Genomic DNA, 19,531 nt, shown 5'->3' on the forward strand with positions numbered 1-19,531 from the left:
GTTAAAATTTAACTTTTTAAACATGTGCAGTAATTTTAACAAAGGAGTTTTGCTTTTTTTTTTTTTTTTTTTTTTTTTCAATGCAGAGGTAAGAAAGACACCTGTGTTATATTTACAAATTATTCCTCAAAAACAAAGTTAAAAATGTTACAAAATGTTATTTAAACGCAGATTAAGGAGCTTAAACTATTAAAAAATGCCCATGACATGAACTATTTTACAAACTTCATATACTTTTAAGATTAAAAATAATTTTAAAAAAGACTTAAATTTTAATATTTGTGTGTTTGTTTAAGTTTTAAAGCACGAAAAGGTTTTTTGTTTACTGATAATTTGTTATTACAAGTAACAGAATTATGACCTTGCTTTAAAATTTTTGAGAGGCATGAACAAGGGTGTTTATTGCTGTTATTTTTCTGTTGCTGTGACACAGACTTTGGAGAGTGACTCAGGCACAGAGCTGCTGACAAGCTAGGGTTTGGAAAATGTACACTGCGCCTTTAAAAGCTTAGAGGCCGAGCTTACAGCGCAGGGAAGAGAGAAAAAAAAAAAAAAACGGCGGGCCTTTTTTTTTTTTTTTTTTTTTTTTTTTTTGCATTTTAGCTACATAGAAACTTAGTTTTAAAAACAGGTACGTCACCTTTGCGTAGGTTAAACTTATTATGACATTTTGTAACACATTTAAGACTTTTTAATTTTACCAACTGTGGCCTTTATATTTAGAAAAACATTTCAACTTAGGCATCCCAACTCAGGAAAAGGGAACAGTTGTAGCACCAGAGAGACAATTATAAAAGCCTGAGGGAAGATAGGCATTTGTATAGTAAGGGATGGGAGGTTTTCGCCCTGCTCGCTGAATTTTGCTGAAGCTGCCGCATGGCCAAGAGGGGGGGGGGGAGTAGCAAAAGTTTGTTGCTACGTGTGGAACCGGGTTTAAGCTGGGATTTGGAAAATGGGCGCTGTCCCTTTAAGGTGAAGCCAGCGATGAGCTCAGAGATTAGAATGTGTGCTTGCTTGCTGGAAGGAAAGATTTTACTGCGGAGAAAAAGTTAACTTTGCAAGAGTTCAGCTTTTCAGCGGGGGAGACAGCGCCGCCCCCAATAGATTTCAAGCAGGAGAGCGTGTAAGGGGCTGGGGTCACACGGCTTGAAACAGCTGTGAGGCTTTTCCAATTAAAGGCTTTGTATTGTTGCAATTGCTGGTTAAGGAGGGGAGTTGGTGGAACAGGGACGGAGCTGAAGCTAGGGAAGTGAAGGGCTGTTTAGGATTTTGCACAGAGGGTGCAGCGGCAGAAGTAAAGATGAAGGGTCAGAAGAGGAAGGAAACTGAGAGACAGAGTTAGAGCGAGAGGGAGCCCAGGAACACTAGATTTTTGGCAAACATCATGAACAAATATTAAGAAATTACAAATATCTTTTTTGGTAACCTCTATATGTCTGGCTTTCAACTCAGACTGTATATATTTAATGAATTTAAGTTCAGTACTCAAAGAATTACCCATGGTAGCGTATCCTATGGGTTAAGCCCCAAAAGCCAATCAGGGGCGGCGATCGGAACGACTGGAAAAACTGCAGTTTAAATATTTGATTAAGGCTAACTCGTTTCAACGCTTACCCTGATGAGGTAATTTCCGCGATTTACGAAGGAGCTCTAGACTCGCCGACCTGTAGTCGTTCGGAGTGTGGCGGTGATCTTCGAGCCCAGCGTTGGGCGCCAAAATGCAGGGTCCTGAAGCCCCCCAGGGGGGACCCGGCCAGCAGGAATTAGCTGGGAAGGCTTCTCAGACGACTGCACTCCTATTTTGCTGAGTAGAAGAACAACCACACTGTAAAAAATCTGAGAGAGGTTAATAATAAAGACCCAAGGCAGCGTCTCACTGGTCAAGGGTGTCTTTATTGGCTACAGTTCCTTCTTAAATAGTGAAGGAGAAAAAGGGGCAGTACAAAGGTGATGTCAATCATACTTTTGGCGCGAAGGCTCATAAGGAAGTGGGCAGTGGGCTAGGGGCTGGATGACCTTTAAGCTATACTGAACGTGCTGTTTCAATGGAAACTTCTAGTGTCCTTCTAGCTGCATTCCTAATTGCTTGACTATCAGGAAATGGTGCAATATGTGCTTGCCTAAGTGATCTTGAACAGACAATATAGCATATACTTATTGATAACAGCCTAAATTACTCCGGAATGTGGTCTTAAGGAATGGGGCCTAGTTTCTGATAACTGGACCAGGCAGTTTTTTTCTCTCCTCCGGGCTTATAGCTAAATTAAGTCCTGCAGCTACATTCTTTTCTCTTAGCTCAGAAATTTACAGCAAGACTGCATATTGCTTTTAGGTGAAAAGCTGGGCTATGGCAGAGAGAACAGCAAAATGTCCTCAAACAAGTCAGTCCCCAACACTTGGCATCCTGCCTCATGTTTAGAGTTTTTTTATACAAGTTGCTGCACCTTTGCTGCTAAAGTGCTCTAGACTTGAAGTAGTAAAGTTCTTTAGGCTGAACAGAGTTAGCAAGTGGAGAGTATTGGAAATGGGAATTATGCTGATAATGTGTAAGCATATGTATATCTTATGCTTCTTAAAGAATGCCTAAAGTGTAATTGCAGCACTATATTTTGGGATTGATATAGCTCTGTCTATATTAGTATAAATAGTAACAATAGCACAGAGAAGAAAAACAAATAGAAATGGTGCTGTTGAGTATTTTTGTTCATTTGGGGGCACACCCAATGATGTCCAGAGCTTACTCTTGACTCTGTGCTCAGGGATCATTCCTGGCAGGCCTAGGGGATCAGATGGGATGGTGGGAATAGAATCTGGGTTAGCTATATGCAAGGCAAACACCCTCCCTCTGTACTATTTCTCCTCATCCCTATTGACTCTTTGTCGGTCCATAATTACCATAGACATTGCTTTATACAAGAAGCAAATTAGTGTAACTCTAAGCCCAGAGATAAGAGCTGAACACAGTGAAACCTGCAAAAAATAAAAAGGAGAAATCTTGTGTCCATGGTTATGCAAAGAGTTCTTGGACACAACACAAAAAGCATGAGCAATGAAAGAAAAAAAATTGTAGTAAATTGAAATACATTCAATGGGAAACCACTTATTTTTCAAAGGATAATATCATGGAATTATAAGCAACAGACTGAGAGAAAATATTTACAAATCATATTTCTGTTAAATGTCTTGTAACCGGAATGTAGAAAGAATTCTTACAACTCAGTAATGAGATCAACACTGCAGTTAAAAAACATGGCAACATACTGGTGTAAACATTTGTATTAATAAAGATTCTCCAGTGAAACAGAACTAATTGTGTGTGTTTGTGTATACAACCATATTTATAAAGAAATATAAAGAAATGGCTTCCACTATTACCGATTCTAAGCATTCCCAATTCATGCACATGGCAAGTTGAAGGCCAAGCAAGCTATTGTGAAGTACAAGTTCAAAGACTGGAGAATCCGAGAAGTTGACGGTTGGCTTCTAGTTTGCAAAGGGGCACACAGGAGACCTGAAAACAGACCATATTTTGATTGAGTCTGAAGGATAGAAATTGTACATGACCCAGCCCAGCAGTTAGTTAGGTAAGAGGAATTGGCTCTTCTCCACCTCTGTGTTTTCATCCAACTCCTATATCACGTGACTGAGACCCACCAGTGCTCGGAATTAGACTGTGGATTCTCATGTCAGCATCCAGAAACACTGACCTAGACAGATCCCACATATTGTCTGGTCACTGCGTATTCCAGTTAAATGGACACATGAAACGAACCATCACAACATTATAATAAATGAGGCATGGAATAGACTAGTCACATGTCAAGACGCTCAGTCTCATGGGCCATTTGGAAATGCATTTTCATGTCATTCAAGTAGCAGTAAAAGGCCAGCACGCACCCACTAGCAGGATTGTTAGTAAAATTTTCTTTTTTAAACACTGCAAAGTCTTGGTGACTATAGAGCAGTGCACAAGCTCATATATGGCTGCTGGCATAGGAAATGGTACTTTGGTAAAACACTTGTTTACAGAGACATGTAGATTTGCCCCATGACTGAGCACTTCTATTTCTAGAAATCTAAGAGAAATGAGAACAAAGACTTGAATGCAGCTATTTTTAGAAACATTTTTATTATAGGTAGTAACTGGAAATGCTTTAGATGTCCGTCAACTGGTCAGCAGATCAACTAAACCTGGTACATTTGCTGTGGGAGTAGTATGGGCTAGAAATAAACTTGAAAGGACTTTGTGAGTGATGGAAATCTCCTAAAATTAGGGTTCTTATGATAATTTTTCCAGGGGTATAAATTTATTTAAGATACTAACATTGATGGAGGGAGGGTGACATGGTGGGTTTGATGCTGAAATACTGTAAGTCTAAAACTCAATTATAAATAATTTTGTAGGTCTCAGTTTGAAATTAAAACAGAATGATACTCAAGTACTCAACAGTAGGTGAATTTTATAAAGTATACTCTGTATGACAAAATAAATATAGAAAATAATAGGAAATGTCAAGTTGACTGAAATGCTTTCTTTATTTTAGCTTGATTGATTGATTGATTGATTGATTGGTTTTTGGGCCAAGCCCAGCTGCACACAGGGGTTACTACTGACTCTGCATTCAGAAATCACATCTGGCAGACTGGGGGACTATATGGGATGCTGGAAATCAAACCAGGTCCCTCCTGGCTCGGTCACATAAAAGGCAAATGCCCTACTGCCATGCTATCTTTCTAGTCCCTGAAATTCTTTATATTACTCTTCCATTCTTTGGTATAGCTTTGTGATTAGTTGAAAAATTCAAAATAAAAATACATTTCGATGACTCTTTGAAGTGGCCCTATTTTATTTTGTAATAAAAAATAACTTTAGGGGGGCCGGGCGGTGGCGCTAGACGTAAGGTGCCTACCTTGCCTGCGCTAGCCTAGGACGGACCGCAGTTCGATCCCCCGGCGTCCCATATGGTCCCCCAAGCCAGGAGCAACTTCTGAGCGCATAGCCTGGAGTAACCCCTGAGCGTTACCGGGTGTGGCCCAAAAAACTCCCCCCCCCCAAAAAAAATAACTTTAGGGTCCCTCAGGGAGATAGTACAGCAGATAGAGTGCCTGTCTTACCCACTCCAAAGCAGGATTTGATCCCTTGCACTTTAAGACTGCCAGGCGTGATCTCTGAGCATGGAGCCAGGAGTGAAGTCCTGAACACATTGTGTCAGATGTGGCTCCAAAACAAAACAAAAATAGTATATAAATATATTCACAAATTGAACCTCAAGGCATCATTTTATATCAGTTTTTGAAATCCTTCCTTCTTTCACATGCTGTTTTCATGTAGCTCATGATATAGCGTAATTTTACTCTGTAAGATGCACCTGACCATAAGATGCACATAGTTTTTAGATGAGGAAAACAAGAGACATCAGGAGATGGCAGCTGGGAACAACCAGCCTGCGAGGCTGAAGTATATTTACAATATGCTGGTCCAGAGCTGGTTAAACACATTTGCAAAACATTTTTTTTTTTTACACCAGAAAATTAAAAAAAAAACCTGTTTTTTTTTTTTAATCACTCCTGGCTTGGGGGACCATATAGGAAACTGGGCATAGAACTGCGGCCCATCCTAGGTTAGCTTCTGCAAGGCAAATGCCCTACCACTTATGCCACTGCTCTGGCCCCATTAAAAAACATTTTAAAAATACTTTTTCATATATGTATATAGAAATAAAAGTCTGCTGCATTCAGGCTTCAGCTCCAGGCGGCATTCACTCCTTAAGAGACACAGACATTTCTACCCTTCTTTGGGGTAAGGTGCGTCTTATAGTACGGAAAATATAGTACTTAGGTATTTGATTCTTTTTGCCCTATACCCAAGCAAATATTTATATCTGATCTCCACTTGGCACCATTCTTCCATTACAGAATGGCATGCATGCTAAGGCCATTTCTCTTTCACTCATCATCATATTAGAAGTGTGTAAATATTATTAGCACTTTTGACTGCAGGACATGAACTGCTGTTCCTTCCCATTGGCAGTTTATCTTAGGTCCAGTGATCACATCTCCTCAGTTTATTTTTTTCCATACAAGAAAAGTTGAATGCAAATATGAACCTGTTTGTTGAGAGGCTGCAAAGGAAAAGTGCAGTTGGGCGCCTGCTGCTAATGTGTGTCTCTGTGCCGTGTTTGAAGGTTACTCGGTGAGACTGCTGGGTCAGAAGAAGGATAATGGAAGACGCTTGGGGGGAGCCCGACTGGATTTGCCCAAGATCAGGAAGAATCCGCTGATAGAAATCATTTCCATCAATACCGGGTAAGTGTCTTGCAAACTTGCTCCTAAAGTACGTGACTGGCTTTGTGATCTCGGTGGAGTTTCTTTACCAGTTTCTGACACAGAAAAAATAATTGCACGTCTTCATGGAAAAGAATAAGCCAAAAAGCTCCAAAGCGCCCAGATAACTGTTCTTGTGAAATGTTCCCCGAATGCATGCCATATTTAGATTTGCATTATCATTTGATAACTTGGATGAATATTGTCCCCATTTCTCCTATTGGTGCTGAGTTTCATTTTCCAGTTATGCTCTTCGTTAGAATCATTGGCTCTGTGGAATGTTTGATACACTTGTCTTTGGCTATTTTTCTATAGGATTAAACTACATACAAGGTACTGAGCATGCTTTCTTGACTACTTGAAATGTGCTTTTTAAAATTTCACTCTCAGGAGAATTAAAATGAAGTACCAAAAGTATGTCTTAAATTCCATGTCTTTATCTGAAATTTTGCCAGATTAGGATATTTTCAATATGCTCATTCATAGTTGGTTTTATTGATATGAAATGAATTTGGTGCCTTTTTTACTTATGGCTTTATGTTTAAAAATTACATGGTCTCCCACTTTAATCAATATTCTCAGAGCCTGCGAGTTGGACATTAACACTTCATTTATTCACTCCATTCATTCATTTAAATTTTTTTGGTTTGTACCAGTGTATTCTTAGCTCAGAGATCAATCTTGGTGGAATCCCAGGATCATTTGTGGTATAGGGATTGTATATGGGTCAGATACATGCAAAGATAGCACTCTGTTCCCCTGTAATCTCTTTCTTTGCACCCCTCCCTTTTAGGTCCTCCTACCCATAAAGACTTTTGACTCTTTCTGTCTCAGAGAACTCCTTCTGGTTTGATTTCCGGCATCTCCTATAATCCTCAGAGCCCTGCCAAGAGAGATCACTGAGCACAGAGCCAGGAGTAAGCCCGGGCATCTCCTGGTGTGGCCCCCAAACAAAACAAGGCAAAACAACAACAGATATATGTTTCCCCATCCTGTGCTTCCTGCATATGCAGGATCCAACTACACTCTTTCTCTAGTGATTCTCCACTTCATGTAGTGCTTCATTGTAGCTGCTCTGTAGGTTTCTATTCTTCTCTCCCCCCACCCTTCTTACCTCCTGTGTAGACTCACATTACTGTAGACTGATGAAGTCACTGGGTGACCCTAAAAGCCATATAACTGGGACTTGGAGCAAACTTGATGAACATGTCCTGGCCCTTGTGGTGTGAAGATCCAGGTACCTGGCTGGACTCCTGATAGTCAGAGCCAAAATTTGAAATCAGAATGTAACTGTGGCTGGTGGCATACACTCAGCTTCCTGTTATCTCTAGCCTGAACTGGATGTTAAGACCAGTACACAACTGTACCCAGTACATCAGTGAGTTAACTTTGCTATTTGCCACCTCTGTCATTCTTCACACTTCAGAAGCTTTGCCCTGTGATTTTCTTGCATCCATAAGTCATTTGCTCCATAAAATCACAAATCCCTATATCTCCTTCTTTGTGTTTTCTTCCTGGCTAACATTTGTGGGGGAGGAGCTTAATTGGGCCATTCCTGGCAGTGCTCAAGCTTTACTCTTGGCTCTGTGCTCAGGGGTCGTTCCTGGAGGAGCCCAGGGGACCACATACGGTGCCAAGAGATCTGACCCAGGTCAGTCGTGTTCCAGGCAAGGGCCTTAATCCTTGTGCTGTTTTCCCAGCCTCTTGTTTAGATTTTAATTGTCTTCCTTCACTGGTATAAATAAGCCCTGGGATGGCAGGGAATTTGACTCTCTTGCTTACCCTCGGATCCCTAGAACAAAGAAGAATGCATACAGCGGGGATTTAACACATCTTTAGTTACTGAGTAGAATGACTTACAAGTAGACCTACATAGTTTGAGAGTTTAATGGGATTATGCTAAATTCTTCTCACTGATCATCTTGCCAGTTGGACAGTAATCCGTGGAATTTGGCTCAATGTGCCTTTCCCTAAATATCGCCTCGAGAGAGAGGCAGAGTGAAAACATTTCTGATACTCTAGTTAGTATTGATGTTTTTAATACGTAGGACCGATTGAACCTCTCTTTGACTGAATGTGTTAATTCCAGATTGTCATTTTTTTTTTTTTTTTTTTTAGCCTCTGTCAAACTCTAAATCAAGATCTCGGGGTCTTTTCCAGCTGCTACTTTTAACATACTGAATGCTGATTTTAACTGTTTTCTGTCAAAGATGATTAGTTTTCTTAAAACAATTTTTTTGGTAACACCATGCTTGACCAATGAATAATACAGTCATTTCAGACAAATGTTCCAACACCAATCTCACCACCAGTATGGTGGCCATCCCTCCAGCAGTGTCCCCAATCTCTTCACCCTCCACCCTCATAGTCCCCTTGCAGGCGCAAACAAATTTACTTCCTATCATTTGTTACAACACAATGGCCAATGGGTTCATTGAAACATAGATCAACAAAGGTCAATTTGAAATGATTTATTGTCGTGGATTCTGCTTCTCTGTGTTGTCAGGGTCTACCTCATACGGTTACAACAAACTGCTAGAAAATTCTCTCCCTCACAAGTCTTTTCTGTCTTGACTCTTGACAAGAGACTAACTCTTGGCTTTCCCTGATAGGCTAACTCTTCCCCACTCACTGATCATCTGTATACAGTTGTGAACCCTTTGCTTTTTACCTCTATGGGTAAGTTCAGTATATGCCTCCCTTCTTTCAGTCGTTGCCTCACTCCTAGTTACCCAGATTATGGTCTTCTCACACTGGATTATTATATTTATATTTTCCACTAAACTTACGTTAATTGGCTTCTGCAGTTACTTTAATTATTATATTATTTAGTCCATGCATTTATGGTTTACTACAGATTAGGAACTCAAGAGAGATTTCATGAACATACATTTCCACTTAAGCCCATTTAAAAAAAATGATCTTGTAACTATGCAATATTTAAAAGTCACATTAGGTAGCCAGTTAAAATAACATTAGGTCCAAATTTTTCTTGCCTGCTACTCAAGTTTCCTTCCTCTTTGAGTTAGTGTCTTAAAAATGAGACACCCCTGAATGTAACCTTGGGAAAGCTCTCTGCTGTCCTTCTCGCATCCTTCCTCATCTCTCATGTTGTATACTTTTTATAGGAAGAGGATTCAGCCCCATTCCTGGAGATAGTGCAGTGGTGGAATGCAGGTCTGACATGTTTAAGGCCTTGAGTTTATCCCTGGCCCCACATGAGTTTGATTTCTGGGACCACAAGGTCCCTCCCTGGTTTAGCCTTAGGTCCTTGGTCTAGCCTTGGGGGCTCCTGAATACCTACAGACCCAATTTTCACTGTAGGAGAATTCAGTCCATCTGACTTCTAACTGAGACTTGAGTTTCTAATGTTCACTGCTGATTCTTTAACAGCTCCTGCCTCTACTTTTTCACTTGTTCTCTTGAAAGCTTCTTGATTATTTTTTTGTTCATTGTCTGACTCTTTAATGCATTAGTTTGTATCATGGGACTCGAAGCTTTGTTTCATTTACATTGAAATGTTTTACAGAGTTTCCACCATAATTATTTCTTTCAGGAGAAAAATTTTCCCATCACTGTTCGGATACTTTTCATGGCTTTATTATTTTCACATTAAGTACGAATTTTCCATTTAGATAAAGGACCCCATTTGCAGCAAGTTTTAGTGAATGTATTAGCAAATCCTTGAAGTCTTCCTTAGGGTCTATAAAGGCATTAGCTTTTGTTACATTTCTAAACTTAAAATATGAAAGAAACATACTTAGTTTCTTAGCATTTATGGATGAAGTAGAAATATTCAGTTCCTGCTACATTTGGGATGATCCAAGATGACTTCTTACTTGTAAAGGCATCTTTTACTTCTTAAATAGTGTTGATCATTTCTTCTTCTTTTTTTTTTTTTTTTTTTGGTTTTTGGGCCACACCCATTTGACGCTCAGGGGTTACTCCTGGCTATGCGCTCAGAAATCGCCCCTGGCTTGGGGGGACCATATGGGACGCCGGGGGATCGAACCGCGGTCCTTCCTTGGCTAGCGCTTGCAAGGCAGACACCTTACCTCCAGCGCCACCTACCCGGCCCCTTCTTTTTTTTTTTTGTTTTGTTTTTGTTTTTGTTTTGTTTTTGTTTTTGGGCCACACCCGGCGTTGCTCAGGGGTTACTCCTGGCTGTCTGCTCAGAAATTGCTCCTGGCAGGCACAGGGGACCATATGGGACACCGGGATTCGAACCAACCACCTTTAGTCCTGGATCGGCTGCTTGCAAGGCAAACACCGCTGTGCTATCTCTCCGGGCCCTGATCATTTCTTCTTATAACCTGTCAACTTTATGTCTAATTTTCTCTCCTTAAAATGTTTGTCTTCTGGAGTGAATACAGAGTGGTCCACTTCTTTCATTTTCTGGTGCATGATATTGTTTTTTGATAAAGTTTTGAACCTGATATCCTCTATCCAGTTTCTTGGAGATTGCTCCTTCTATGATGGATGCACCTCATAATGTCAGCAGATGGGAGGGACAGGCTGTCTCCAAGGGGAACTAGTACAGGCTTGTGGACACGATGCTGCATGGTGAGTGTGAATAGAGTGCAGGGTAATCGCTAATGTAACTCATGTGCTTAACATGGGCCGGAGTTCTCGCTCTCCTTTGCTCTCTCCTCCTTTCTATTTCATTCCTACTCCAGTCTTATGGAATTTCTTAATAGATGAGGGAATCTAAGGTGGGAGAGGTTAAGTGACTTGATTTTCATGCAGCTGGTCAGTGGGTAAGGCAGAGGAGCCTGTTAACTCAGATCAGATGCTTTTATGAGTTCCTAGGAGCAAAGGAAAATCCTAACCCAGGGAGGTTGATATCGAGCTACCTTGGGGAGTAGAGAAATCTGTGCATTCTTGTGGTTTTTGAAATGGGCCCTGGATGAAAGGAGGATTTTGATCAGTAGGTGTTTTGTTAGTAAATTATCATAGAATGATGGCTTAGAACTCAGGCTTAGGAGCTTCTGATTCTGGACTGTAGCAAGTCACAGCATCGCCAGGAGTGGACTCTGAGCACAGAGCCAGGAGTAGGCCATGAGCACTGTTGGGCTTGGCCTCAAAAGGGAGCAAAACAGAGCAAGAAGTGGTTCTTCTGTTGTTTGCCTTTCTTACATTTTCCTACCGAGCAGCATGGATTATGCTTATGAATTGTGCCCCTGCACAGCGGTTGTGTTCTTGTGAAGACTTTGTCTTCTTGGTTCTCTTAGCACCCATAAAGCCTACTTATATTCCATACCTGTGGTCCCATATTTTTTTATCTGCAAAGTGTTTCTTCAGCTCTTTGTTTTTCTAAAGTTACAATCCTAGACTATAAGTCTCTCTTCCATTTCAAGTGGATATGTCTGTGTTCACCCAGGAGCAATGGCGCAGTGGTAGGGTATTTGCCTTGCTTTCAGCTGATCCAGGACAGACATCAGTTCAATCCTTGGAATCCTATATGATCCCCCAAGCCAGGAACTATTTCTGATTGCATAGCCGAGAGCAATTCCCGAGTATTACCTGGTGTGGTCCAAAAACAAAAACAGAAACAAAAATTGTCAACAGGGGCCACAGTGGATAGCACAGCAGGTAAGGCTGTCTTGCATGCAGCCAGTCCAGGTTTGATCCCTGACATCCCATATGGCCTCCTGAGCCTGCCAGGAGCAATTTCTGAGAGCAGACTAATCACTGAGCACTACTGGGTGTGGCCCAGAAAAGAAAAAAACTCAACAGCCCAATCAGTTGTTTTTTTTTTTAGTGGGGGTGGGTAATGTACTTAAATGAGAGAGGTGATTTTGGATTGAAAGTGGACTTCATTTGTATTGCTCCCTTATTTTTATCCCTAAGAGTGAAACTAGACTTTGACTATGACTATGTAGACATAGAAGATAAGGAGTTACATAGGCCACAAAAGTACAGAAAATTGGACCCTTAGGAAAATCGATTTTATTTTGCCTTCTCTGTCATTATTAATGTCATCATTTTTGTCAATCCTTTGGCATTATTTTTAATCCTGCCAAAGCCAGCAGTTGTATGCTGCTTAGCAGTTCTGATGTACGTTCTATGATTTTTTAAATACAACTACCAGATGATCCCCATTTTGATGGGATAATCCTCCCCGGGGCTCAACACATCTTGGACATCAGTCTGACCCCCTAATACTTTCCTGACACTTTCTCTTTTCAAATCTCTCTTATCTTTTCTGTCACTTGCCATTTGTCAGATATAAAGAAAGGGTATGGGAAAATTTCTAAGAAGAATTTAATTTTCTTTGAGATTATATCCTTGAATTTATTAATTCTATAAGTATCTATTACTATTCATCTTCTGGAAAAACTTAGCTATGGGTAAACAAATTAGCTCCAAGGTTTTTATGTCCATTTTGTAATGCCCCAAAATTATTTTATTTACTTAGTCTGTTGCAGTCCTAAGTCCATAGATGCTCCTGAACTATTGAGTGGATGACAAAGCATGTAAATTAATTCTATATAAGTGAAGTAGCTTTTTTTTTTTAGAGAAAAAAATATCACTGTTAATAGCATTTCCTTATTTTTCTGTTTTAAATAAGACATGAAAAGGTTATTCACTAGATATAATGACAATTATTTGAAAAAAGAATTGTGTTGTTTATCACTTGACCAGGCATTACATTTACTATTAAGAAACATATAAGTATTTCCCAAGTCAGCATTACATAATATTGATGGAAATAATTTGATATACCCAGTTAAAAACACAGAATTAATAGCATGGCCCATCTGCATCAGATTTGGGTCTTCCTTGGTCTGTGTTCTGGGGAATACGTTTTTTTTTTTTTTTTCCCAGCATGCTCTCTTTCTCTGGGTGCTGGTCCAGCCAGCGAAGCATCAGGTGTGGAATGTCAGAGTGAGAGAGAACTCGGACATTTCTTTCTCAGAGTTACTGGGACAACAGTCCTATAGATAGTCACCTTGTCCTCTAACAGGCATACTGCCATCACCAGTTTAAACATGGAAAGTGTAAGAACATACACATGTTCTTCTTGTGTTTCTCTCATATTATGGCATTCAGAAAATTACGTTTTATAGGATAGTTGTAAAGAGAGTTTTCTATTTTTTAATTGAAAAGAAGTACTCTTAAGAAGGTTGCTCTAGGACCCCAAAGCTGGGACCAGAGAGATAGTACTGTGGAGAAAGTGCTTACCTGGCATGCACAGAACCCAGGTTCGACCCCTCAGCAACCCATCTGGTTTCCAAGCATGCCAGGAGTAAGCCCTGACCAGCATTGAGTGGAACACAAAAACCCAAAAATAAATAATTGAAAATATAATAAGACCCCCAAAGCTACCTCTAGTAGAAATTTGAATCACCATGGGGTCACTTTTCTACTGAGGGGAATCTTTTTTTATTCCAGGAGGAAATTTGGGAGATCTTAAAATTTTAGAAATAGCTGCATATATGAGTCTTTTCAGGAATGCTTTAACACAGTGCCATTATGCTTTAACACAGTAGTGAGATGCTCTAGTGTATTTAATGTGTCCTGCACTGCCATGCACATGTCTTGATAATACCCAATCCTGGCCTGCCTTTATCTCTGATCTTTTGAGAACCTCTTTATCTGTGCTCAGGGACAGGCCTGAAGATTGTTACACTTCCTTCCCTTCCCTTCCCTTCCCTTCCCTTCCCTTCCCTTCCCTTCCCTTCCCTTCCCTTCTCTTCCCTTTTCCTTCCCTTTCCCTTCCCTTCCCTTTTCCTTCCCTTTTCCTTCCCTTCCCTTCCCTTCCCTTTTCCTTCCCTTCCCTTCCCTTTTCCTTCCCTTCCCTTCCCTTCCCTTCCCTTCCCTTCCCTTTTCCTTCCCTTCCCTTCCCTTCCCTTCCCTTCCCTTTTCCTTCCCTTCCCTTCCCTTCCCTTCCCTTCCCTTTTCCTTCCCTTCCCTTCCCTTCCCTTCCCTTCCCTTCCCTTCCCTTCCCTTCCCTTCCCTTCCCTTTTCCTTCCCTTCCCTTCCCTTTTCCTTCCCTTCCCTTCCCTTTTCCTTCCCTTCCCTTCCCTTCCCTTCCCTTCCCTTCCCTTCCCTTCCCTTCCCGTTCCTTGCCTTCCCATTTACTTCCCTTCCCTTCCCTTCCCTTTTCCTTCCCTTCCCTTCCCTTCCCTTTTCCTTCCCTTCCCTTCCCTTCCCTTCCCTTCCCTTCCCTTCCCTTCCCTTTTCCTTTCCTTTCCTTTTCTTCTCTTCTCTTTTCCTTCCCTTCTCTTTTCCTTTCCTTTCCTTTTCTCCTTTCCTTTCCTTTTCTTCTCTTCTCTTTTCTTTCCTTTTCTTCTCTTCTCTTTTCTTTTCATTAATTGATGGTTTTTTGGGCCACACCCAGCGATGCTCAGGGGTTATTCCTGGCTCTGCACTTAGAAATCGCTCCTGGCAAGCTCAAGGGACCATATGGGAAGACCCAAGCTGGCTGCATGCAAGGCAAACGCCTTACTGCTGTGCTATCTCTCTGGCCCTGGTGACACATTTCTTTAGTGAGTATATGGTGAGATCAGCATCTTCTATTAAAGAAATAAAATGCAGCTTATTGACATGCATGTATTCCCTTCGACATTTTCGAACTGAAGATCCCTTTTGATATCTTGGGTGCTGATAATTGCAAAGCAACATGAGTCGGTTGCACCATATGCAATTCTTGGGAGACTTTTGGGGATCAGCGGTGGTTTTTGCCTGTGGGGATTTGTTGCTTCCCCACAGCGCAGCTGTCAGCAGAGAATGAAAGCAAGTCCCAGCACAACATCTGCAATGAGAGTTGATTAAGTAAACTGGCACCCTCCAGCTGTTCTTGCTGAAGTCCTCACTCTCTTGTCTTTTTTTGCAAGAATAAATTCTACCTCCCACAAAAACATTTGGCTTGAGCCAAATGAGACAATATTGTAAGCTTCTGGCAGCCAGAATGCTCTACCCAGTGGCAAGAAGCAGTAGGTGAGGGACCAAGTAAGAATAACATCCTGGTGAACCCGGAAATGGGTCCTGGTGGATCCCAGTTGGTTCTCAGACCCAGTGGTCCCAGAAAATGTGATCTGTGAACTAGTATTTCTTCCCAGTTGCTGGAAGTTGGTCTCTGGGAGGGTAAGAATTGACAGCTACAGTATCTCCCACACTCCTCATCGCTCTAATGTTTTGTGGTTTTATTTTCATTTGATCATCTTTAGTTTAATCTTTTATACTTATTCAATTTCTATATTCTACAAGCAGATGGGCTGAAAAGAGATTGGACATAAAAATCTCTGCTCTTCATTATTCTTAGGAAGCACAGGTGTGTTGGCTGCTGTTTGACTTGTTTTGGTAAACATTTTAGTTGATCTACTGATCTTGTTCTTTTCCCTATTAGTTATTTTATTGAGGCCACTCCTGCTGGTTCTGGGTCTTCCTGGGTTGCTTCTGGAGGTGTCTCAGACCTGCTGAGGACTTGGCAGTTTTGTGGAGGTGCAGGTGATGTCTTGGTAGTTCTATGGATGTGGGTGGCAGTGCAGTGCTCAGACCTTATTATAGTGCTTGGGGGCCACACATGATGCTGGACAGACTATTAAAGACTTTGCACATTTCAGTTCTTCCTGCCTGTCCTTTGGCTTGCCTTGAATGCCTAATTTTCACTCCTAAGACCCCATTTTTATTATTGTTTCACAGTTAGTTCACTCCTGTTGGCTGGCATTTAATGGTTACTTGCACAAATAAAAACTCCTATTAATAATTATGCTCCTTTGCAAAGCCACATGTTATTAAAAAATAATAAAATATAGGCAAGCATGACTGTTTTGGAATCTTTCTGATTCTGTATTTGCAAAGGGTGACCGATTTTAGAGTTGCAATTTAAATTATTGGTCCATATTTTTTTAAAAAAGAAACTTGAAACATTTTTTTTGTTGTTGTTGTCCTATTTTTTTTTTATTTTGATCATAGTGGCATACATATTGTTGACAATAATACTTTAGGTACATATTTACATAAAATCAGGGGGGGATTCCCATCACCAAATTGTCCTCCCTACACCTCCGTTTCTGTCCTACCTCCCATTTCCTTTTCCAGGAATCTTATCCAGGAGCCTGGCATGTGGCCCTGGAACTATTTTGGACTACTACTTTGTTCAAGATTGATATTTGGAGAGCTATTTGGAGAGTTTGGTCATAAACATGTACTTTCTAGCTGCCCCATTCAGAAAAAAGGAGCATGTATCATGGATCTGATGGTCTATTCTAACCCGGTCACATGATGCCTGCCCTCAGTATAGTCCTGAACATTCATCAAGATGGAATGAGCATCTTTCTTAGAAAATGAATGTGTCTTTTTCCTGTCATCTCCCAGCCTTCTCCAATACCTTTTGACTCCTTTCCTTTTCTTGCTCCCTTGGAATTTCAGTCAAGAAAGTACTAGAATGTAACTTTCGTTGAAGTCCTCATCTCATCAATGTTTCTACTTTACTTGTTTACCTGTAAGTGATTGTGAAAAAAGGTAAGCCTTATTAAAAAATGAAAGTTGAGCCAAGGTTTCTTCTCTCTATTAGCTTAGTGTTTGCTCAGAGGTTCACTACCATATGTTGGGATATTTCCAGTTAAAATCATGTTGCACGGTTGTAGAAATATTTTCCTAGACTGATCTGAAATAATACCTAATTTCTTCTGTCTTGCTGTTGATGATTACTTGGTAGAGTAAAAGAAAAAGAAAAATGATCATTTGGTTGATGAGTAAAATGAAAATTTGAACCATTAATGTGTAATATTTGAAGTATATATATTTGTGTTGAACTTGTTTTATTTTCACTCTTTTATCCGAAGAGGGGTTATTTTGAAATGTGTAGCTTTAGAGAATATCTTTAGTGACGTCCCAGAGGCTCTGGTTTTCACTTAAGCATTGTAAAAATGAAATTTGAAAGTAATCATGGACAGTCCATTGTGAAACTGGGCTTGGGGAAAATCAGTGATGGCAACAGAGATAGCATTTTTGATTCATACCTGTGAAATTACTATCGTTGAGCTGCAGAACTTTTCAATGTTGGTTTAATAAATGCCACAAAATCTGTGTCCCTGTAAAATTTTTAGGCAATGCTATGTTGAAGATTTACTTTTTTTTTTTTTTTTTTTTGGTTTTTGGGCCACACCCAGTAACGCTCAGGGGTTACTCCTGGCTATGTGCTCAGAAGTTGCTCCTGGCTTGGGGGACCATATGGGACACCGGGGGATCGAACCGCGGTCCGTCCAAGGTTAGCGCAGGCAAGGCAGGCACCTTACCTTTAGCGCCACCGCCCGGCCCCCTGAAGATTTACTTTTAAATTTTGTAAATTCTTTCTTATGTAATTATTTTATGAAAATATTGAAATTACTCTATAGTGTTTGGTTTTAAGAAATCGCTTTAAATCCTATCATTATAGACTGACATATATATCTAGCTTGCCATTTTTCTAACAGAAAAATCATCTAGTTTGAAGAAATGAGAGTAGACTTTGAGTTTGGGTCAACAAAGCACAAATGTAAAGGCACTTAAGTGAAGGTATGCAGTTGAAGAAACCTTAGAGTAAAGTTAGTTGAATTATAACTGATTCATGATATATTGTAAAAGCTCATAGGTGAGATTTAAATCATCTATGTTGAAAATGAACTATTTCATGTATAAAAAAGTTTTTCATGTTGGCTTTGTAACTAAAAGAAGGAGTTTTACTGGTAGACGTGCAAATGTGTGTGTTTGCTGGTTGTTAAGTGTAGAACACAAATTATTTTATGAGAGTCTGTCTTTGAGAATACCACAGGAGAGAGGGAGTAAAGCAAATATCCAACCTTGGTGGCATTGTGTATATAGTAGTGCAGGAATGAACGAGCTTACTCTAGTACCTCTGCAGAAGGTAGATGAACTATAGTCAGCTTTCATAGAAGGTGATATTTAGGCTGTATTCTGAAGGTGAGTTCTCACTCATTATTGGTGGGTTCAATATGTTGAGGAACGCTCATGAGTTGTGATATCTGATACTTGATACTGTCATTTATAAATAGCGATGAGTGGCAAGTGTGTGTTTTGAAGAAAGACTTGACAGAAGAAAGGTTAGTATAAGGTCGTTTGAGATCACTTGGCTTCAGATCTGGGCTTCAACAGTTAATGCGCTTATCATCAAAGTCATTCAGTGTCTCTTTATGGCTCAAAATTCTCATCTATAGAATGGTGCTGTGGGAATGAAGTGATATCTGCTCAAAGACATTAGCACAATTTCTGCCACCCCAGAATTTTCAGTAATCTTTATTCATAATTTGTGCTCTCAGGACTATCCCAAAGAGGTCAAGTTAAATAGATGGTAATTTTCTTAAGGCCCTGGAGCAGAGTGGATGGCAAAGTCTTGAATTGATAAGCATCATCTGGCCAAATCTTTTTCCACTTAACTCCAAAGTCAAGTCTAGTCTATTCTTTCTTGGTTTCTCTTTCTCTGTCTCTGCCTCTATCTCTGTCTCTCTCTGGTGCAAAACCTTTTAATTAATGGAGAGAAAAATCAGTTAGAGCCCCAAAGTTGGAAACTACTATGAAGGTTACTGTGCTAAATAAATCAGAGAATGATGCTGGGTGTTCCAGATTTTTCCAGAGAGAATGGAGAACATAGACTCGGGTGGTGAGTTGGCGGAGAAGGGTCTGGGAGAATGTTTGTGGTACACTTAGTTGATTCTGTGGCAAAGGCCCTGAAGGTATAGAACATTCATCCAGCAGAATGACCTGAGTTTTCTCTGATGATGTTAAAAGCAGTGGTTTTAATCACCAGTCCATAGTCTGGTGACTTTGTGCAGAAATTTCTTGCTGCTCTGCAAGAAAGCTATTGCTTGCTCTGCCAACAGTGGTTTTTCTGCTTATGTTCTATTCTCTCTGTTTTTTTCTGCTGAGGACCAGGGCCAGTTTTCAGGTAGAAGTGGGTTAGAAATCCATATTTTTAAAGGGTGTCATGACTTAATCACACTGTAACCAGGTAAAGCTCCTTGTCTTCTTGTCTTACGTTTTATCTATTTATTTACTTTAGCCAGCACTTGAGTTGGGGGTGCATGGAAATGGATGGTGCTGTGATTATGCAGGGAGAATGGGTGATGGGGCCTATGGATAGAGAGTCCTATCCCTCTGTGTTCCTGTTGCTTCTTATAATAATAAGAAACTTATTTATCAGTCCTATCAGAAAGTTAAAAATCCAAAACATGCAGAGCTCAACTTTTTCATTAAGTATAAT

At 40.3% G+C, this 19,531-nt stretch overlaps 1 protein-coding gene across 1 annotated transcript in view; it reads left to right on the forward strand.

Annotated features, from left to right (window-relative positions):
• Positions 1-19,531, forward strand: part of CDKAL1 (CDK5 regulatory subunit associated protein 1 like 1) — a 674,860-nt gene that overhangs the window by 239,341 nt on the left and 415,988 nt on the right. The window contains exon 6 of the mRNA XM_049764810.1: positions 6,186-6,306. Coding sequence (XP_049620767.1) covers positions 6,186-6,306 — 121 coding nt within the window. The remainder of the gene's footprint in view (positions 1-6,185; positions 6,307-19,531) is intronic.

This window comes from Suncus etruscus, chromosome 18 (genome assembly GCF_024139225.1).
Source record: "Suncus etruscus isolate mSunEtr1 chromosome 18, mSunEtr1.pri.cur, whole genome shotgun sequence".
Classification (NCBI taxonomy): domain Eukaryota; kingdom Metazoa; phylum Chordata; class Mammalia; order Eulipotyphla; family Soricidae; genus Suncus; species Suncus etruscus.